The 22,297-nt window shown below is 45.5% G+C and overlaps 2 protein-coding genes across 6 annotated transcripts in view; both read right to left on the bottom strand.

Moving 5' to 3' along the window:
* tln1 (talin 1) overlaps window positions 1-9,954 on the bottom strand; it is a 111,042-nt gene extending 101,088 nt beyond the window's left edge. For 3 of the 4 annotated variants that reach the window (XM_085794031.1, XM_085794029.1, XM_085794032.1), the window contains exon 1: window positions 9,660-9,954. The gene's annotated coding sequence lies outside the window, so the exon portion shown is untranslated. The remainder of the gene's footprint in view (window positions 1-9,659) is intronic. The other variant, XM_085794030.1, reaches the window with a different exon arrangement.
* Window positions 9,955-12,847: 2,893 nt separating this feature from the next.
* Window positions 12,848-21,939, bottom strand: hmgcs1 (3-hydroxy-3-methylglutaryl-CoA synthase 1 (soluble)). 2 transcript variants are annotated; one of them, XM_085794033.1, is made up of 10 exons: window positions 21,886-21,939; window positions 20,071-20,528; window positions 19,434-19,559; window positions 18,929-19,093; window positions 17,905-18,073; window positions 17,500-17,670; window positions 16,556-16,662; window positions 16,332-16,457; window positions 15,966-16,123; window positions 12,848-15,101 (listed from the first exon to the last, which is right to left on the bottom strand). In XM_085794033.1, the coding sequence occupies exons 2-10, from the start codon at window positions 20,516-20,518 to the stop codon at window positions 15,024-15,026; spliced, it is 1,548 nt and encodes a 515-aa protein (XP_085650159.1). In that variant the 5' UTR covers window positions 20,519-20,528; window positions 21,886-21,939; the 3' UTR covers window positions 12,848-15,023. The 2 variants fall into 2 exon arrangements, with proteins under 2 accessions (XP_085650159.1, XP_085650160.1); XM_085794034.1 differs by lacking the exon at window positions 21,886-21,939 and adding an exon at window positions 21,132-21,292.
* Between the last annotated feature and the right edge of the window lie 358 nt (window positions 21,940-22,297).

Genomic DNA, 22,297 nt, shown 5'->3' with positions numbered 1-22,297 from the left:
CAGAGAGGACGCCTGTGTATTAATAATCTGGAGCTGTCTTTAAATACGACTGAATGCCGGTGCGCGCCACCACCACCACCATGTCCACATGTTGGCTCTGGGCGGCCACAGCATCAGTCCTCACAGAGCTCCCTCCCTCTGTCAGTCCGCTGCAGACTTCCAGCGTGGAGTGACAGCAGTCAACCGTCGTCCCCGAGGACAAACATCCTGTCTGCGTGCGGCCGTCAGATACCCAGCATCTCGTCCTCCAGACCCCACTCCCTGTCCAACAATGCCAGGAATATTACAGAAACTTATCTCACCCAGCCAGAACAACACATTTGACTGTCACTAAACACACCACAGGCCTGATAAGTCCAGCATGTGATCCTGAAGCTCCTCTGATACAGTCGCTATAGAAAATATAACTCCACTCCCTGAAGCTCCAAACTGTATTAAAACATTATCATCGTTTGTTTCTTCTTTCTAATCAAGGGACTGAGATCTGTTGATGCTGACCTGAACCCCACACAGTCCACACATGTGAGCAGAGACGGGGATCAACTGACGGTTATAACACAGCGGCGCCTTAACAGCTCGGCTCCTGTCGGTCTGAGTCAAATATACTGCATATGTGACACAGTGTAGTGTTCTCCTGCAGCACTGACACTCGCTGGTGGTGAGGCTGGTCAGGATGAATCACTCTACATCCCATCAACACAAAGGCAGCTCCAGAAAACCAGAGAGCACACACTTCAGAGCTCCAGACTGCCTCTACATGGAGGCATTTTGCCCCTAAAATTTGAAAGTGTGCAAGTTAATTTTTCATCTATTTATGCATGTGCAACCAGTAAATTTTGCCATTTTTGTTATTATTTTGTTTTTAATACTGGTGAAACGTTGAAGGGGCGACTCAAAGAATGTGGTATCTGTCATCAGGTGTCAGGAAATGTGAATATTTGCTGTGAGTAATTTTCATGCAAAACTCCCAAAGCAGAGGAATACAGTAGTGGTCAACTGTTCATACACAGATGTAAAAATCTCAACGTTAAAGGGATAGTTCAACACCCCCCCTATAGTTTTAGGAGGTTCGTTACCTTTAATTGTGGGTGCAAGCTATTTTTAGAACGGCGGAGCAGAGCCGCAAGCTGCTCAGACCTACACTACGGAGGCTAATGGGATTTCTTGGTTTCCCTCATCAAACTCATCAAATACACAATCCAACAACTCCAAAACGCTCTGGTGGACAAGTTGTGACGTGCACATTCACCACGTTATGATATAATAACAGAACGTTACGAAACAAGAGTTGTTTTAGAGGTAAATGCAGAGACTGCTTGCCGAAAAACTGCCCCGATGGGAATGCGCATCAGCGGTTTTGCATGAATTTACCTCGAAAACAACTCCGTCTCGTAACATTCCATTTTTATCTCATAGCACGCCAACAATTAAAGGTAACGAACCTACTCCTAAAACAATAGGGATTATGGCAATGGGCCAATTTGCCAAAACTATTCCTTTAAGGTTTCTCTGTGTCCCTCTGTAATATGACGGTGACACCGTGCTGTTCTCAGACCAGGCCTTTCAGTTGGACATGTTCACTCTTTTGTCTTCAGATCTGATCAGAAACAAAGAGTGAAACAGCACCTGCCCTCTCTGTTCACTACAAGCAGAGGAGTGTTGACAGTAAAGCAGCAGAGTAAAAAAAAGAAAAGAAAAGCTGCGGTGAAGAACGGTTCACTATGAGTTCAGTGTTGCACAGCACACAAGCAGCTCTTTGAAACCAAAGACCTCGACTGTCTCTTTTCCCAGCCGCACTCAGACTTCCTGTGTGATCACAACCTTAAGCGACCCTGCAGCTCTGCAGCTCTGCAGCCCTGCAGCCATGGTGCATTTACTGACACTTCTTCAGCCCTAGTGTCCTCCTGTCCAGTTGGCACGCTGACATCACAAGCTGCTGCTGCTGCCATGATAATCACACTGACTGTTGAAACGCGTAACACGAGTAACAGTAATTCTGCTTATCTGTCTATCATCTTTCATGCCGGCATCGCTCTGCAGCTACAGGAAGCGAGGGCAGACGTCATGCAGTCATCCTTAAAAACAGAGCTCACTACCTGACGCACCAGAATCAAACTGAGCCATCTGTTCCTGCTGCTGGATCCAGCTGTGTTTACTCAGCTGGAACACTGTCCCAACGACCGGCTCTGAGACATGTGCAACATGCCACACAGTCCCTACTACTCTGAATGTCACCATCATATGAAAAGAGGCCTGGCACTGAAGCCTCAGACACAAAGGCTCAACCCTCTGTCTTGTTCAGTCCCATTCTCTTCATGGCCTTCATGTGGTGTCCCTCTACACCTTTGCTTCAGGATATCATGCTAATGATAGCTTAGCCTGTGGCAGGTGGTGATGCAGAGAGTGTTTGAAGCACAACAGTCACAAGCCTTCAGCTCCACTAATAACCAGTTAACAATATGACAGTCCTCTCATGAGATAAGCCCCGCCCCCCATTCTCCACATCCAATGTGATTGGTTCCTGAGGTTTGTGAGGTATGAAACTGAGGCTGCAGCAGCTCCATAGTGAAACACACGGTGGTGACTGACTGTTTCTCTGATGACATTAACACCATGTGGAAGGTAACAAGGTTCATTGTTGGAATCATCTCCATCATCATCATCATAGTAAACACTGAACAGATGCAGTGAACAAAGCTGCTGCATGAGGAGAGCTGCTGGAGAGCTGCTGTCCCACAGCCTGAGGACACTGAGACCGGGTCAGTGCATGAAGAAGAATCAGTTTCCTGACAGAGCTGTGTGGGAGACGCTCAGCTCCCAGAATGCAGCTGGGAGTTCATTCACCCTCAGTCTGAGAAAGAAGCTAAACCCTATCAGATGGGTCAAGGATCAAGTTAAGTTCATCGTCACAAAGCAGGATGCTCCAGAGGAAAGGGAGCTGCCTCACAGCAAGAAGGTTCTGAGTTTGATTCCTGTGTGGATTGTGCATGTTCTCCCTCGACCTGTGTGTGTGTGTGGGTTCTCTCAAACACACTCACATCAGGTTAACTGGTGACTCAAAGGTGTGGATGTGAGTTTGTCCGATGACCTGTGCACCTCACCTTTACCCCATGTTAGCTGGGATTGGCTGCAGCACTTGGTCATACTGTGCAGGAAGTAGGGGACATTAAAGGGATAGTTCAACATTTTGGCAAAATGGCCCATTGTCATAATCTCTATAGTTTTAGGAGTAGGTTTGTTACCTTTAATTGTCGGTGCAAACTATTTTGAGAACGGCGGAGCAGAGCCGCGAGCTGCTCAGAGCTACGCTACGGAGGCTAATGGGATTTCTTGGTTTCCCTCATCAAACTCAACAAATACACAATCCATCAACTCCAAAACACTCTGGTGGACAAGTTGTGACCTGCACCGACAATTAAAGGTAACAAACCCAATCTTAAGACTATAGGGAAAACGGCAATGTGCCAGTTTGCCAAAATGTTGAACTATCCCTTTAACATTAACAACAATAAAGTCTAAAGACTGATAAGACAAGGATCAACCTTTGTCTAAATGATGGAAACAGGAGCAGCTCATGGTTCACACACCCGTGGGTCCTGCTGCAAGACTCACTGGACCGTATTTCATCATTCAGCGGGACCATGAACACATCACCAAAGCAACCACAGAGCTGCTGAGGACGAAGGGCGGAGGTGGAAGATCTGCCACTGGTGGTGGAGTCGGCTGATCTCAGTCCACCTGCTGAGACCTGAGGCCCCACAGCACCAGGAGCAGAGAGGGATGTGTCTACATATCCATGTCTGTGTGTTTATCTGATGGTCTCCAGAGTAGATGCAGAGTTCAGTCCCCCTGGTCCTCCTCTGCTCTGTCCCGTGCATGAGGTACCGGTACGTATTTAGCAGCAGCATGAGCTTCAGACAGTGGAGCAGCGCTGCAGCCTTTCTGCCCTGCAGAGGAATTCAGCTGCACATTCCTCTAGAATACCAGCATCAGAACAGAGAGGGAGACAGAGGAAGGAGAGAGAGGCTTTATTCAGCTTCGGCCACTGAGCCAGCTCCAGATCTAAATACAGCCAATCCCAGAGGAGAACAGGAATGTGGGGACGGAGGACTCGGAGGAAGATAACATCTCATCTCCAATTTAAACTGCTCCCAACAACAAACCAGGGATCCAGCTACGACAGATCTGCTGGAGTACAGTAGAGTGTGTGTTTACATTCATTCAAATACAGCAGTGAAATGAGTAACGGTGCTGTAGGACTGTACTTTTTAACATTTCATTTTTTCAAAAGACTTTCTTTATATTGGAGAGTGGCCTTGACTTGGCTGTATCATTTAAGTCTTTTACTTAACACATTAAGTTGGATTGACAGACTTTAGGCCTCATTTATAATATGCTAATATTGATGTATATGCATGATCTAACCTGTAAAATGTAAAATAATCAGTATACAGATGTTTAATAAACCCCTGGAGCTGGTTTCACAGAGACACACTGAATAGTCTTCAGATGTCTTAAACTCATCTGTTGCATAATGCAGTCTAGTTCTTGACTATCTTAAGGCCGGACTATGATACAATGAATTCTGGGTAAAATAGGACGTTTTCACAACAACAAAAAATGGAAGAGGGAGGAACTGCATCTTACAAGCTTCTGTTTTTCCTCAAGAGAAAGCGTTTGTCCTTGGCAGAAAAGAAAACAGGAACAAGACGTTTGACTTTGAAACCATAAAAAGAAAAAGAAAAATACAGTCTGAGAGCTCGCTCCCTTCTCATCACTCTCTCCATAACAATGTTAGCAAACCACAAATTACGAGCCGTGTTTTCCTGTTTGCTGTTGTCGACTGCGATTGGTCAACGCTGGTGTCGCTGATACTGTTGCCGTGGCGACGCCGGCCGTAGACCCAAGTTGGCCTGGGCGTAAGGCATCCCATGTTTTTTTTGGCTTTTAAATGAGTTAGTCTTTATTTTTGTGAGACGGTCTGAGTTGCTTAGTTGCAGGAATGCGGCCGCATGTGGTCCAGAGAGGCTCTGAATGAGTCTGAGTGATCAGATCTCAGCAGAACAACCCAGATGAGCATTAGGGGAATTTAGGGTGGAGGGTGTATGGAGAGGAGGTTGGGGGTCATGTGACTAGAGACGTTTGTGCTTTTTAGCTGCCTGCTCATCAGGTCCTGGGAAACCAGTTTCCATGTCAACAATGAATAATAATAATAAAAAAATATTAATTTTGCACCACTGCTGTACCTGTAAACTTTAAAAAACTACAACAACCATAGTTCCATTCAATTTCCAGGACGATTAGGACAGGATTTGGGATTTAGGACGACTGCTTGGATTTTCGGGTCACCCTTGGTGCATTGCGCCATCCTCTTCCTATTTTTATATTATTTAAATAATATAAATATTTTTTTAATATTATTTTAATAATATAAAAATATCCGTATACATACATTCTTCATTCTTCTTAACATTTTTTATTGGTTGCCATTGCAAAATATTATATTTCTTAAATCTACTCCCACCTTCTCTTGTTTTTAAATATTCTTCTTTTCATATTCTTGTATCTTTATTTATGTTATGCAAATTACCAAAGGTACATAATAATTTCACTGTAATTACTAATGTGACAATAAAGTAAACTTGAAACTTGATCCACAGGAATATGTTGATCGGTGTCAAAGGTAAAGGTACTTTATTTGTCACATATACAGCTAGTACAGTGAAATTCTTTCTCTGCATTTAACCCATCCCTGAGGAGCAGTGGGCAGCCGCGGTGCAGCGCCCGGGGACCAACTCCAGATTATGAGCCAGTGCCTTTGGTCAGTGGCGCTGACTGGAGGATTAACCTAGCCGACATGTTTTTAGTGGTGGGGGAAACCGGAGCACCCGGAGGAAACCCACGCAGACACGGGGAGAACATGCAAACTCCACACAGAAAGGCCCTGGGCGGCCCGGGATTCGAACCCAGGACCTTCTTGCTGTGAGGCAACAGTGCTAACCACTGTGCCACCGTGCCGCCTAAATCTACTCCCACCTTCTCTTGTTTTTAAATATTCTTCTTTTCATATTCTTGTATCTTTATTTATGTTATGCAAATTACCAAAGGTACATAATAATTTCACTGTAATTACTAATGTGACAATAAAGTAAACTTGAAACTTGATCCACAGGAATATGTTGATCGGTGTCGTTCAATTAATGGCACAAACGCAAATGAAAGCTGCAGGGTTCGACGTCAAAACACGTCTCCACCTCAGTGACTGTGTGATGCTGTTTTAACACCCGGCGCACACGGAGTTGAGCTCTGAGATCACACAGTGGTGCACTGTTGCACACAGGCTCGTGCTACACAACAGCCTGTTTCACACAGTTTTAGAAGTCACTAAACAAAGAAGGCTGCTTTAGGTTTATAACAGGAAACTGTTTCTATCTGGCTTCTGACTGGTTGACTCCACAACACCACCACCTCCCTGCTTCTTCCCCGTCAAAATGACGCCTTTTTAACAAGCCCCGTTCTTCAGCCTCGGTATGTCTGATACATACATCACTAAGACACCAGTTCACAGGTGTGTCTGCAGAGGGGGGTAAGGAGCCCGTTTCCTGCTGCTCTCTAAACCACGACCACTTTCTGCATGGCTGCATAAACCAGGAGAGTCGTCAGCAGGGTCACAGTCAGTCAGGATCCACGTGGATCCATCCCACAACTTCAACCGGATCCACCTCAAACTGCAGCCTGTGAAGGAGCGGGGGCCTCTTCAAGTCTCTGTGAGTGAAATCAGTTCAGACATGAAGACTGCTGCCTTCTCATACGTGGATCTAATCTCTCCACGGGGTTGCAGCAGGATCTTTACATACACGTGGAGTGTGTGTGCTGCGTTGATCTGACTGAACTCCCCAGGCATCTGACACTGGCTCAAGTCTAAAACAAATGATTTCTTGTGCAGGGGGAGGGGCCACACATGTTGTCTTGACCATATATGGCTGAGAGAAAACACTACAGCCGCTCCGTGCAGCACACAGTGGAATGAAAAGCAGTTTCCTTAACTGGTGTGAGAGTGGAGTCACAAAACACACACACACACACACACACTGACAGCTCTCCAACACCGCCGCCACAGCTGGAAACATGTGGCAGGTGGATCTGCAGTCAGTCACTAAACCTCCTCCAGAGACATCCTGGACTCCTTTTTACTGTGTCTTCACATTCTTGTTCCTGAATGTCAGCCTTTACAGCCCCTCCTCCTGATGACATCACAACCAGTCATGACCTGACAGGGTCTGAGTTGTGGGCTTGCCAACACGTATTCAGTCGTATCTCTCCGCCAAGTCTCGGCAAGAATTAACGACAAGGAGAACCTCCTGATTTCACGCACTTACATTGCAAAATAGGCATACGGTGTAGTGTGAACACAGCACCACAACATAAAACACAACCATCTGTGTAGCGGACCAGCAGACAGCAGGGGTCTGAGTGACAGCAGGCTGTTTCTACATGATCAGACACATTACTGATATTGCTGTAATTATGTCACTGCTGGATCAATAATCTACTATGAGATGAAACATCATCAGCTAGAGTCTAAGCTGGTGTTCAGGAAATGACACCTGCAGCGCTACGAGTAGTGACAGATCCTCAAGTATACAGTTACATCACTGCTAAGTGACATCACCCCTACATCAACATTATATTACTGCTACATCATTTCTATATCTCTGCTGTATCACTACGGAAACAAGGTTTTATGTGTTGCTGAGCAGTAACATGTAACATGTACTGGCCTGCAGACCTGCTGGTAACATATTTCAGACACTTAAAAAAACAAGGGCAATAACTTTACTCACTTGAGATGCATACAATAACAAACACTGTCAGTCATTATCTAAACCAGTCTAATGCATGAAGAGATAATCACCTTCACCTCCTTTGATAAATTTGCCCATTCAGTCTATAACATCAGACCCTCCTGCAGAGCTCCCCCCCCTCCTTTTTTCATTGTGAGCAATATGGACTTAAGAAATATCACAGAGCTGAGCTAACTTCTATTCAGCACACACCATATTGGGTAAAATGTCTGGTAAATTTCAAACCAACTTCAGATTTGTGTGTGTGTGCGCTCTCCTCAGTCTGCCCTCACTCACACATCTGACTGACCAGCCCACCCCAAGTGTTGTGGTCCGTCGCTCTGATTGAACACAGTGAACCGACGGTTGTGCATCACTGTCGCATCATCAGAATCGCATCCTACATCAGATCCTGGTTCTGATGTTTCTGTCGCTGTCAAAATAGTGACTGTACAAGGTGATGGAGCCCAAAGCTATGTAAACCCTGCTGTCACTGTGTAACTCACACATTAGAGTGTCACTCTGTTAAGGTAGAATGTGACTCTGCTAGAATGTAACGCTGTTGTAGGTAGTAGTAAAATGTGACTCTATCACAGAATGTAGCTGTCCCAGTGCAGGATAACTGTGCTACACTAGAATGTAACTGTTACAGTGGAAAACAGTAACTATAACAGTGGAGTGTAATACTGTTACAGTAGAATTTAACTGTTACAGTAGTGTGTTATATTGTTAGTGATATTGTTACAATAGAATGTATCTGTAACAGCAGACTGTGATACTGTTACAGTATCATGTATAGGCTACTGTTACAATAGAGTGTGATATGGTTACAATAGCAATGTAACTGTTACAGTAGTGTGTGTGGTAGTGTTTCAGGTGAATGTGACTGTTACAGTAGAAATGTAACTATAACAGTAGGTATAGGCCTACTGTTTCAGTATAATGTGACTGTTACAGTAATATTGTTACAATAGCCTACAATGTGAATAGAATACACTGCCAGACAGTAGATACAGTCATACACCGCCTGTTGCCATGACATTTGTAAGCCTGTGTTGTTAGGGACAACCGTGAACTCATTGTTTCATACAGCTGGGATCAGGGACCTTTCACCTTCAGGGGCAGCAAGTAGCATGTAGCATGAAGCTAATGTAGCCAATGCAGCTCCTGTAAGTTACCGTGCCCTGCGGCTCTGCCCTCCTCCCTCACACACACACTTATCGGCGGCTGTGTGTTCACATTGAGACCTGCCTGTTGCTGACAGCACTTCACAGCTCCGAGTAAACGTGTCTCCGTCCACATTCCTCCGCTGTCGCACACCACATCACAGAGGTGGAGGAATCTACACCCGGAGGCTGCGTTTTCTGTCTGTTTGTGTAGTTAACACACCCAACACTGCGCTTTGTTAGCGGAGCCACTCTCAGCACAGGGACTCCTTTCAAATAAGGAACTCAACAAGATTACACAATTATACAGTCACCCGCACGGACGCAAGCACGCACGCACACACCTCATCAAAATGCCAGACGCCCTAACTTATTGTCCGGAAACTTGAGCAGGTCTGTTGATGGAGCGATGATAAAGCGTCAGTCCCGCACGACACCGCGTTAACAAGGTGGAGACGTTGACACACTGCTCCAGTGACAGTGTATGTGTGTCTGTGGCGTGTCGGTGCTGTGCTACACCTCAGCAGGCCTGCGTCTCTGCGACTTTCACCAACTTTTCTGCCTCCACATCGAGCTCCGTGCTGACGTCACGGCCCCGTCGCTACAATGGTGGAAACTTTTCAAACTTAGAAACTTTTGTGTTTCTGACCTGAGCGGCGTCGATGCTGTTCCCGTCGGCGGCGCCTCGACCTCTGCAGACCACTGAACGGTGGCAGTCCTTCAAACTATTTCCCCGGTACGAAGCGGATTTATTAGCAGGGGAAAGGCCAGATAGAGACTTTTTCTCGGTTCCCCTCCCTATCCGCTCTCGGCTCTGCGGCTGCTGTAACTCCACCCTGGCTGGATGCGTCGCCGCGCTGCGGGGCGGTGTCCCCTGCTCTGGAGCCTGTAGTGGACTGCTGCTCGGAGGCGGAGGTGGAGTCTCCTCTCTCTCTCTTCCTCTCTCTGCCTCTGTCTCTTCATTGTACAGAAGTTAAACACACACTTTTAAGGCATAGTTCCGTTACACAGCTCCACTAGACATCCAACACTGTGGAGGAAAGGGCCATGGTGCCAATGCCTCTCTTCACCCATGTAGAGGCAGTGATGGGAATAACGGTGTTATAAAATAACGGCGTTACTAACGGCGCTACTTTTTTCAGTATGAGTAGCCTACCTAGGCCTAATCAAAAAAAGTTACTGTTTGCCCGTTTATAACGCCGTTACCGTTACTGACGATAAAATGCGCCTGTTACTTTACTCAGGAAGTGCCGTCACAAAATAGCTAATACACTCACGTTTTTTCAGTCCATCAACTAGTTGGAAAAGACGTTTATCTGGATTCTCACTGGCGGAGTCTGTGCGGAGTAAATAGGCTAGGCTTGTGTGAGTTGGTTAGTTCCAGATAAACGGGAGGTTAGGGGATTAGGGGTTAGGTGGGCGAGTTCAAGTAATTAGGCTACATAGACTATTTGAGCATTTCACTAAAAAAAACTAACTTCTGCTGGTAATTATTTACTTTTATAATGTAGTAGCCTAATTCAGTTAGCCTACTAGCTCAGTTACTTTTTTGGGAAAGTAGGCCTAACTGTAACTAATTACTTTTTTTTTTTTTTTTTTTTTAAAGTAGGCCTAATGTTTCCAACACTGGGTAGAGGCACAGGCTGTCTGTGCCTCAACGTTAATTAATAAAATTTCAATTAAGATCAATGTTTATTATTATAAAATGCAGCACCAGTTCGCTGAGTTAAACTCCCTTTGACAGAGCTGGATGAACAGATGCTGATAAGAAAAAATATTTTCATTCTGTATTTGAAATGTAACTTCCTCTCAGCTGCCTCAGCTAATATAGCCTTCTGTTAATAAGACAGTGATAAACTCATTCATTAACCTTCAACACGGGGTGAACTCGAATACAGTGAATCCTTGAAGGGAACTTGACCTTACTACAGTAGAGATGTTCCTTAATCAGTTCCATAGTGGAGTGGTTATTGTTTTTATATTCTCTGAAAAAACACTTAAGATTCAGGTTTCAATGTATAAAAAATAATGGTCAACAACAGCAGGAGAGTAGAGGTCACACATTAACAGCTTTTAAAACAGTAATGGAAAATTATTAATAAATAGCAGACAATGACAGGAGAAGGTTATTTTAAACAAACAGGAACTCCAGTGAAAAACCATCAGATAATATTAACAAGTAATTCTAAAATATCAAGTAGAGATAAAACTATAAAAAGGTTTATGGTGCAATAGGAAATGAATTGACAATTGTTTTTGATAAAGGGTTCTGGACGGTGAGTTGTCCCAACCGAGAAACGATGTGGGCTTCTGTTCACCATTTTTAAAATATTAATAGACCAAACAAGGAATGGCTCATTGAGAAAACGGCTGTCACATTAATTAATAATAAATTACTATTATTTGCAGGTCACTGAGCTCTAGTGTAAGATTTCAAAGTTATTTACTTTGGCACCATCTGGTGGTGGAGGATGGGAGGATCAGTCAACCTCTTCCTCCACTTTAGTCAGTTACGCAGCAATGTGTTTCCTGCCTTGACCTCTGACCTCCAGACCTCCCACTGCACTGAAGCTGAGTTCTCCTCTGAGCGTCACTGTCTGTAAGAGCCAACACAGAGTCACTGACCATGCTACTGCTACAGTACAATGTAACTCTCTTAGTCTATTACAGTATATGAACCTATATGGCGCTGTGCTACAGTAGAATGTAACTCGATTGTAGTAGAATCAGTTTTACTCTGCTACAGTAGAGTGTTGTTAGGATGCAGCACTTTGCACTTCACCACTGCATCCTTCATTTTCCATCTCCAGCACTCCAATGTTTCACTTCTCCCACACACCTGATGACTCAACTTTCCTTTAAAGTCCCCCTCCCGCAACCATTTTTGGTTATTTTAAAACATTCTCTGTGGTCTTTAAGTTGTGATTATGAAGTTTTTAGCCAAAATCACAAAACCTGTGCCATTTCCCAGGGCTCTCCTTCTGCACAGCACCAGCAGCTCATTAGCAATGTACCTCTGGAGGGTGGGCGGAGACTGCGCTGCTCTATGGTAATATCACTTTTTGAAGGCTCTTTAACATATATCTGGGTGTTTGTCTTGCCTTCCGGCCCCCAAAAGGTGAGAATTTTGACCAGAGCATGTCACAGACATGTCTTTGAGACACCTGGGCATTATTTTCATTTTTGGAAAGGGCGCATAATATGTCTCCTTTAAAACCACATTTATCCATCCCTCCCTTCTTTTCTTCCTCTCTTCCCTCATGCTCTCATCCGTCTGTATTTGATTCCTTTATATTTTGCAACTCTTCACTTCCATTGCTCTTCTCTGTCTCACATGCTGTTGCCACTCACTCGTCTTCATCATCACCAGTCACCTCCATGCATGTGAGTGATGGAAAATACATCTAACGGTAGTCCTTTTCTGACTTTGATGAACCTAACACTCTCCATCCTGATAACCTGTTCTACACAGCTGATCATCACCTGGTTTATTTAATCCTTGGTTTACCCATCCAGTTATGAGTTCATTATAAACAAGATGGTCAGAACTGTGAATAGTAGGTAATACGACAAGAAATGCCGATAAATTCAGATACATATATATTAAATATACTGTTTAGGTCAGACTGAGGACATACTGTAATAAGTACATGAATTATCATGTTTGTTATTGAGTATTTCCACTCTTTCATCTGATGATGTAGAAACGATTATGAATGTGTGTAGGAAAAATCTAAGTTTATCTAACTGTAGTGCACATAGACATATGATGGTGCAGAAACGTGGATCATTTTCATGATTTAACAAAAACAGGTGTACACAGAGCATGTGTGTGTGTGTGTGTGAAGTTCATTTATTCTGAATCTACATGTTTACACAAGTGTCACCAGCTGAGACATCATTTATATCTATACAGCATAAATAATCTTACAGTTTGTACATTACCACACAGGTAAAGGTCATGTGACTCTGAGACAGGCACCACACACTCACACACACGACACAGTGTGTGTGAGTGTGTGAGTGAAGCCTGATCTCAGGGGAACCAGGTCAGACTGTACATTTAAAAACATCTGTACACGATTATGTTTACAGATCATACATGTTTGTTGTAAGGCTTCTCAACAACATGGTCACCTGGACATCGACAGTCCAGACTCCTGTGATCCCTGTGAGCAGGGCTACCAGCTGGTCTGACCAGGACCAGGACCAGGACCGAGACCAGGAGCACACTAACAGTTATCTAAGGCTGATGTTTTTCTGCCTGTTTATGTCTCTGACTGGTGCCGTAGTCAAACCAGTGTCAGTGTTAAACAGGGAGAACAACCACACTGAGAAATACAAGAACTCACTGGGACCTGAACCTGTCTGGGCTCCAGAACCTGAACCTGGAGCTGAGCCCTTTGACCTTAAGGCTTCAGTAAGGATGTGATGGACCGTGGTGTGGAGCCAACACCGCTGGGTCACAGCTGCAGCTGCTGTGGAGCTGATGTGGCCGTTTGGTGAGATGAGCAGAGACCAGAGAGTCAGACTGGAGCCGTCGCTGAAGTCCTGTATGAGGGTCCAGAACCGACAGTCTAATGTGGAGAATGAACCTGCTCTGACTGACTCTGCTGCTTAAAGGAGGCAGAGCCAGTGCTGATCTAGATCCTCTGGTACCTCGGCTCTCCACCGTCTACTGTGGAGTCAAAACTGCAGCCGTGCTGCATCATGGGACAGGTGAGGAGCTCTTCTGTCAGTTCGTACAAGAAATAAACACACAAATGACACAGGTCGACGTCACACTTGTTTCCAGTTTGCGATTGTGATGATGAGGATGCAGCTCCTCTTCTCAGTGGATGACATCATGTAACATCAAACAACTTAAACATACGAGTCAAATCCAAATGTCATCATCACCTCTCCTCCTTAGAACTGGACTGTCAATACTTAACAGACATTTGTTGAACATTTTGACATTTGCTGAACTTTTTAAACATTTGTTGAACAGATAGAGAGAAAAATCTAAACCCACTGATGTTGGTTCACCGTCTCCGCAGTACAGAAAAAAAAAGTTTGTTGCTTGGAAATTTGAACAGCAACCGATAATTGCTATGATCAACTGATCATAATCATCTACATAAATGGATTTCCACCTCAGGACTCTTTCAGGTGACCTGTTCACAGCACCGGTCCAAACAGATTCAGTCTGAGGATGAAACCAGAGGATGGCGTTCACTTTTCACAATCAACTCATCAGTGAGCCGCCGTTCTCCTCGCACACAGTCGGAGCTGAGCTGACGACCGGAGGTGAAGCTGACGAAGAGCGGTGGAGTCTTCTTCAGTGGGTTTAGACATTTCTTAACAAACAGAGAACTGACATCAGCAGCTTCAGTGGAACGGGTTTCTATGGAGCGGGCCGAGACTACAGCAGGTTACAGACAGACTCTGGTGTCTGTAGTTCTGTATGACCTGATCCCTTCATAGAAAACTGAGGTATTGAACACAAACAGCGGGGTGGGGGTGTGGGGTGGGCGTGTGCTGGGTTGCCGCAGCAGCAGCAGCAGTAGCAGCAACGGCAGCACTCTGATGCATAAACTTGGCTGAGGCCCACTTCCCTTTGTTCTTTAATCAGCAGAAGGCCTGAGGCCACACTAATTATGGTCATTTCCTCTTCCTGTCTCTGGCCGCCAGCTGCCAGCAGGAAGTCCGCTCCCAAACATCTGCCTGTGCCCCTCCCAGATACACATCTGTCCTTTATGCGCTAATGCAAAATGATAACATGTAAAAAAAAAAGTAAACTTTAAATAAAAAGGTTAAAACAAACGGTGGCGATGGAGACAGACTCTGAGGAGTTTACTGTCTGACGTGTGGACAGCAAGGGATGATGGGAAGGGCACAGGCAGGACACCGGAGCATCCGCAGGAATGACTCTCTGCTGTGATCTAAGTTAGTTTTTCATTTACAATAATTTGGGAGGTGACCTCCGACCTCTAGTGCTGTCTGATACCTCTCGGAGGTTAGCTGAGCGCTCTCAGTTGCTGACGGTGGTCTCGGGGCTGGAGCTGGCTGCGGGGATGCGAGGCATCTTCTTGGCTGGACTGGGGATGTGCTGAGGAGGAGAAGACATGACAAGACACATGACTGAGGTGTCTTCACTGGAGATGTGACAGTTTTAATTTGATAGTACAAAAAAACATTTATCCGGGGGATGGGATGGGAGGGGCTGGTGTTGCATTCCTTTCCATATATTCGTCAAATGACAAAACAGGGAAAAGTGGTCGAATCAGCTGATACTGTAGGTGATGAATACACCAGATATGTCTGATGGGAGTATATTTTTCCAATTCGGATTTGATGATTTTTGTATATTTCGAGGCCCATGTGTTAATAAAGTGGTTAAAGCGAAAAAATTATGATCAGATCATACAGATGAAGTTGTGCTGGAAAAAAAAAAAAAGCAACCAAGTATGGGCATGTCAAACGTTTTTTTATGTGGTATATAAAAGGCATAAATGGCCAAAAAAGGCTCAGACCTCTATGTTTTTAATTACCTATAGGGAATTCATCCTCAAATTTAGCCCTGATACGGTGCTTTAGTACCCGTCCCTCTAAGCTGCTTTGCCTTTGTGAGGAAAGTGTCTCTTCCTAAAATGGGACCACAGTCACTTCCTCACAGCAGCCAGTAGCCCCCCCAGGATGCAGACTGGTCCAAACCACTGAGTTTCACTTCTCAGTGAACAACTATAGAGGCTGGTGAGATCGGTGAGGAACCCAGCTACTTCTCTCACTTTCTACCCTGTAGTTGGTTCACAGCTGTAGGAGCCATGCTGCTCTCATCTAGGTCTGATGGAACGGTAAATGCCAGAGCTCCTGTACCTCCTGTATGTTTTTTTTCGAAACTAAATGTATATCCCCCATCTGCAAAACCTTCAATGAAAAGAGATTCAAAAAAAAAAAAGAAGAGCTCCTTTACCTCGGTGGCTGTGGTGGAGCGAACCAGATCTGGTTCTGCTGGCAGGTCGTGGCTCGTGGGTCTGCGGGCGTATTCCCTGCGGTGTTTGTCGTCCACTCGTGTCAGGTACCAGGTCCCTGGGAACAGCTCGTCCACTGAGCCTCGGGGCACGTAGCTCGCTGCAGGACAGAGAGAAGTAGCGGTCAGAGACAGAACCAGGAGTGGACTCTGGAGTAAACCAGTTTAAGACTGGATCAGATATGAAGATTTTGTTCCAATTACACTGGTATTATTACTCCTATCATCATACTGATACATGTTGGTGTTTGTGTCAGGGCTGAAGTGTCCACGCCATCATGAGAGTGAGACATGAGCAGCAGGTCGTACCTAGGTGGTGAGTCTCCTCCCTCAGCTTCATGTTCTCAGAGAAGACGGCAGGTGAGACCTTTGTCCTGGAGTCCAGTCGCATCTTCAGGTCAGTGAGGCTGGACACCAGTTTGTCCAGGCTGGATCCTGTCACCACCGAAACAAGATCACACCGCCATTAGTTCCGGTTGCACTTCTATCAGTGTCATACAGCCTGTAAAACTGTGAACCTGAGGCCGACTCACCGGGTGTGTGGTCCTGTGTCACTCTGAGAGAGTACAGCGTGGCAGCAAATCCTGAGCCGTAGGAGAAGACCCCGACCCTCTGTCCTGCTATCTGTGAGGCTGTATGTCTGTAACAGAGACAACACAACATACACACTTCACTAACACAACACAACACTATGGTTTCAATTAGACATGTCGGCTTCTCACGGGCATGAGGTGGATGTGAGAGGGTGGCAGTATTTTAAAGGGATCGTTCAACATTTTCACAAATTGGCCCATTGCCATTATCCCTATAGTTTTAGGAGTAGGTCTGTTTAATTGTCGGTGCAAGCTATTTTTAGAACGGCGGAGCAGAGCCGCGAGCTGCTCAGAGCTACGCTACGGAGGCTAATGGGATTTCTTGGTTTCCTTCATCAAACTCAAATCAAAATAATACACAATCCAACAACTCCAAAACGCTCTGGTGGACAAGTTGTGACCTGCACATTCACCACGCTATCAGATAATAATGGAGCGTTACGAGAAAGAGTTGTTTTCGAGGTAAATTCAAGCAAACCGCTGATGCGCGTTCCCGTCGGGGGCAGTTTTTCGGCAAGCAGTCTCTGCATTTGCCTCAAAAACTTGTCTTGTAGCCTCCGTAGCGTAGCTCTGAGCAGCTCGCGGCTCCGCCATTCTAAAAGCAGCTTGCACCGACAATTAAAGGTAACGAATCTACTCCTAAAACTATATCATTTTGCCAAAATATTGAACTATCCCATTATTTTCCTAACTCTGTAAAACATTGTTGCTGTGTGTTTGTTGTCTACCGGCATGCTTCACCTGCTGCTGACATTTCGATGTAGTGCATGCCATCAACATAGAATTGAAGTGAATAGATCAGAGTCATGGATCAGCCCCATCATCCGATTCCCGATCTAGCCGTTTTTTCAAACAGATGAATGAAAGAAAGACAGTAGACTTACTGTGCGATGAGTGAGGCCAGGCAGCCGTAGACTGAGGGGGTGTACATGTTTCCGTTCTCGTTGGAGATCAGCAGGGAGGGTTTGGTCTTCCTCTCAAACAGGTCTGAACTGGCCTTCATGAAAGCTTTCTCCACATCCCGGTCAAAGTAAGTCTCCTCTGGCCGTATATCCCTGCCATACAGAAACACATACTATATAAACAACCAGCCTGATAAAGCGGAGGTCAATGAAAGCTGATTTTAAAATTCAAAAGCATCCTGATGATTTAGATCCACAAAACAAACTGAAACTAAAGCTCGACTCAGGAGCAGGTTTACCACATCACTTCTGTCTTTACTCTACACACAAAGAGGAGCTTCAGAAAGAAGACGGCAACGAGTCTGAAATGCAAGAGCGCTCCTGTACCTGAAGGCGTCGAGGCCTGTGAAGGGTCCCGTCTCGGTGTTGGGGCTGGGGTGGCTCAGGAAGTCGTTCAGCATCAGTCTGGCCAACGACTTCTGCACCAGTTTACAGTAGGGAGAGTGAAAGACCAGGTAACCAAAGTCCTCCAGGCTGAAGAGCTTCTCTGAGCCGTCTGCCGAGGAGAAGAACAACGATTAGACCAGAGAAGACAGAGGAAGTCCTGACACACTGATCTGTCTCGGAGCTGTACAGTGCAGGAAAGCAACACATGTTTGTCTCCTCCCACCTCTGAACCAGGTACAAGAAAAAAAAAGGAAAAAGAAAAAAAGTACAAAGCTCATCTCAAGGCAACACAGGCTCTGCCTTTGTGTTGTTATGAAACACATCATATATGTAGAGCTGGACATGCTGTGCTGCTTGTGAACGCCTATTTAATACCTGGTGTTCTTGATAATGTACATGTTGACACATCGGGTTTAGGGCTCATCTCATTAAACTACTTCATGGTCACTGAACTTAAGTAAACTTCTTAGCACAGCAAACAGGTAATGTCCTAAACCCTCTTAACTTATTAGGCTGTTATCCATCCAGCACTCCCCTCAAAGGATGGACAGAGGACCTGAGGCACTCTGACCACCTGATAAAACACAGGACGCATCACACACCTGAGTTTTAAAAGCTCTCCTGATATTTTTGAAGCATGTGTGTACAGCATGCTGGAGCTTGTAGTCTCATCTATGGTTTGTTATGTAAATAGCACAGATAGTAAATAGTTAGTGTGTGTAATCATAGTGGTGGAAAGTTTCTGTTCTTTATGGCTTCTCTTTGTTCCTTTTTTCATTCACCATAAACAAACTAGTAATGAGAGGGTTACTGAAGCTTCAACTTATGGCCACATGTAAACACTAATATGGACTGAAATAAAATTGATATATACTGAAAGTGTTGAGTTGATCTCTGACACCTCTTCACCTACTAATCAGTTGATCTGTGAGTAACAAGTCTGCATGGATCAGTCTCCACCCACCTCTCTGCCACTGAGCATGGATCTTGTTGCGATACACAGAGTAGCAGCGGTCCAAGGCACTCAGGTAGCACTCTATCGACAGCTTCCCGTCCACCACGGGGTACTCCGACACCAGGTCCGGCTTGTAGAAGTCGTATGCGTGCTGCATGTGGGTTCCTCGCAGGCCTGCGCCACACAGCAACAGCAGGCGTCAAACACACTGAATACACACAACTGTCCTGTCCAGACTGAGCTGGATACATTTCAAAAACATCCTGCTGTAATGGACAGAATGACTGTGACAGTTTCTGATGTTTCCTATGAGGTGATGAACTTATCTTTCTAAACAACTACTCATATCAGCACCACACAGTGTAAAGAGACATGGCCTCTTCCTGACAGGCTGCTTCCACATGACAACACTCGAGCACATTGACAACAGCTGGCTGAGCGGTAAACATTCAATCAGCTGAATAACAGTGAGCTCTTATCAGTGTGTCAAACAAACAGTTATCAGTGAACTGACCTCGCTCAAAGGCCAGAGGGGCATTTGGTCCGATCAGCATGGCCACTGCGCCAGCGCCACCTGTGGGTCGGGCACTTCCTGTGGCGTAGACAGCGATGTCCCCCGCTACCACCAAAGCGTAACGTCCTGCAGAGAGGAGACATGAGGGAAAAGGTAAACAGCAGGACTCATTAAAAAAAAAATACATGAACTTATCTCTTCTTTAACTGTATCATCAGCACAGCAGCATAAATCTCACATAACACTGTCCCAGCAACACATGTTACAACCTGACTGATGAGATTATAATAGCTGCAATTAATCAGCTTTAACCAGCAACTGATAACATGTAAGTGATAAAACTGAATGAAACATTCTCTCCAAGACTGAACTCGTCACTGCTGATGATGAGAGGAACCATTGTTCAGACTGAGTGCATCTTTTATTCAGCAGGGAAAGACCTCATCTTTCCATATCTAGGGTTATTAATCCCCTGAATTGAGTATTTTGGGTTATATTGGGGTGACATTTGAAAATATAACAGTAGAAAAAAAGTTTTATGAACACAACCTATCAAGAAAATAACCAACAGATGAATTAAAAATCATCACACACACACACACACACACACACCACAACAACAGGTTAGTGGACTCACCATCCCAGGAGCTGGACTCTACCCAGTTGACAGCATTGAAGAGCGCAGCTGTTCCTCCATAACAGGCATTGGTGGTGTCAATGCCCTCCACATCTGTATTGCCCGAGTCCTCGAACAGCTGCATGATGACGGTCTTGACGGATTTAGACTTGTCGATAATGGTCTCGGTGCCGACCTCCAGCCGGCCCACGCTGTCGTAGGACAGGCCGTTCCTCTCCATCAGTCTCTGGACCACGGTCAGGCACAGAGAGTTGATGTCCTCCCGGTCTGAGCAGAAGCCCATGCGAGCCTGGCCCAGGCCCACTGTGTATTTACCGGCCGCCACGCCGTCGAACTGCTCCAGCTCGGCCTGGTCCACATACTGGGATGGGAAGTACAGTTCCAAGGCAATGATACCCACGTCTTTGGGCCATGGTCCCAAACAACTGATCGGAGCTGATCCAGGCATCCTGAATGGGCTGAGGAGGGGGTTCATGTTCAGCATTGTATTCATTTGACAGATATGCTGCTTGTCTTGTTAATATTGGAGCACTGCAGTTTTTTTTTTAAATGTCCACAGTAATTAACCAAGAGCTACAAATGTCTCCTAGTCTAAAAAGAGGGGTGGTGGACAAACACATCCAGACACGTGTACAACCACCAGCCCCCAAACCTTCACCACGGTAATAACATTAAGTAGGTTAAAGAGCACATTAAGTAGGTTAAAGTGAAAGCTACTTCAGTAATACCAGCCACTATTTACATCCACCCAGGCTGTTGAAAGTAAAGCATCACCATCCCAGAATAACGTTTAGCATGAGACTAGCCTCTCTCCCACTGGACAGCTGCCATTTATATACGAAAACCAGCACTTTATCTACTTTAATGAACGAAAGCTTCCGGCAACATTTCGTTTGTGGCGTTTTTTCACCGTTGGCTCTGTCAGACTGCAGCTAACGTCGCTTAGCCCCCTAATGTAAGGTTACAGCCACCAGACAAGGTTACAGCTAGCATACCAGCTAACACCGTTGCCTTGGTAATATGACACTTATCGTGGTGTGGTTGATATATAACCGTCTTACCATTTCACTTGACATTTACATACAAAACAAACACAGACTGTTAGCTGGCAAAACAGACAACTAACTCATCACACAAGACGTTAGCTAACGTTAATGAAGGTCCGTCCAGGACTGAGGGTAGCTGGTTATAATGTGTTAAGTGTTACAGCTAACGTTAGCTGACTGTCCCACCGGTTATAACACGTAACGTTACCGACACAGCTACACAGAGCAGTGTTTGGAGACAGAGAGACACTAGATACAGACCGAGCATAGTAAAACTAGGTGAAAGGGCAATGGGATTTCCAGGAAGTTAAGTCGTTTAGGATCGGGACTGGAAATCCGTGGCCGGTCAGGGATGACACAGTGACGGTCGGCTGAGTGAGAAGAGACCGGTTTACTGTCCACAACGGCAACTACGCAAGGTTATGACAAGGAAAGTGGTGGTCACTGAATATTATGGGTGGTACATAGATGGAGTAACACAGTGATTTGCACCACAGTGAAGTGACAGGTACCCGGACCACATAGCTGACGGACCGACTTCCTATCCAAGTCACGAAGCCGGACTCCGCAGTGGGTAGATTTAACGTTAACCTGTAACTGTGTCTGAGTTGACCAGCTCTGTTGTAATTTAGCTAACTTAGTGAACCCACGAATTAACCCCTCTACTCAAATTAAACACACGTACACACTCTCTGTTCAGACACGTATGACAAACACGACTCTACAACACCCTGACTTTCACATTAAAAGAATGGTGAAAAGCTCTCACCTGTGTGTGAAGTGAACAAGACGATGACAGTACAACAACTACTCCGCTGTTGTTGGTGAGCAGCCGGCACTAGTGTATTTATATATGACGACGGCAGAGCGGTGAACACCCTGGACTACAGCACCTGGCTTCCTGTCCAATCACCGCTCACACACAACATGCGGCGCTACCAAGTCCCGCAGCCGTCCGACCAATGGGATTTAAGAAGGCACGACCACGCGCAGGGGCCTCACGGACCGGCCAATGGCGTGAGATGTACGATGTCTGGTGAGAGAAAAGGAGCCAATCCGGTTGTGACATTAATTCCTGGCGCGGCGATGGTACATAGCAGCGTGTCCATGGCAACATGTAACCATTCACGCAGCCAGTGTTCCCTCTGGCAGGTATGAAGTGTGGAGAAGAACTTTATACA

This window comes from Trachurus japonicus, chromosome 12 (genome assembly GCF_045865225.1).
Source record: "Trachurus japonicus isolate A0001 chromosome 12, Traja_1.0".
Taxonomy (NCBI): Eukaryota; Metazoa; Chordata; class Actinopteri; order Carangiformes; family Carangidae; genus Trachurus; species Trachurus japonicus.
The sequence above is the reverse complement of the archived record's forward strand: the minus strand, read 5'-3'. Positions and strand labels throughout refer to the sequence as shown.

Bases quoted from the DNA above. Each gene is read 5' to 3' on its own strand.
- hmgcs1 (XM_085794033.1), bottom strand. From the start codon at position 20,518: ATGCCTGGATCAGCTCCGATCAGTTGTTTGGGACCATGGCCCAAAGAC. The intron at 19,094-19,433 runs GTCAGTTCACTG...TGTGTGGCGCAG, and splicing joins CCCTCTGGCCTTTGAGCGAG to GCCTGCGAGGAACCCACATG. The intron at 16,124-16,331 runs GTACGACCTGCT...TCTGTCCTGCAG, and splicing joins GGAGGAGACTCACCACCTAG to CGAGCTACGTGCCCCGAGGC.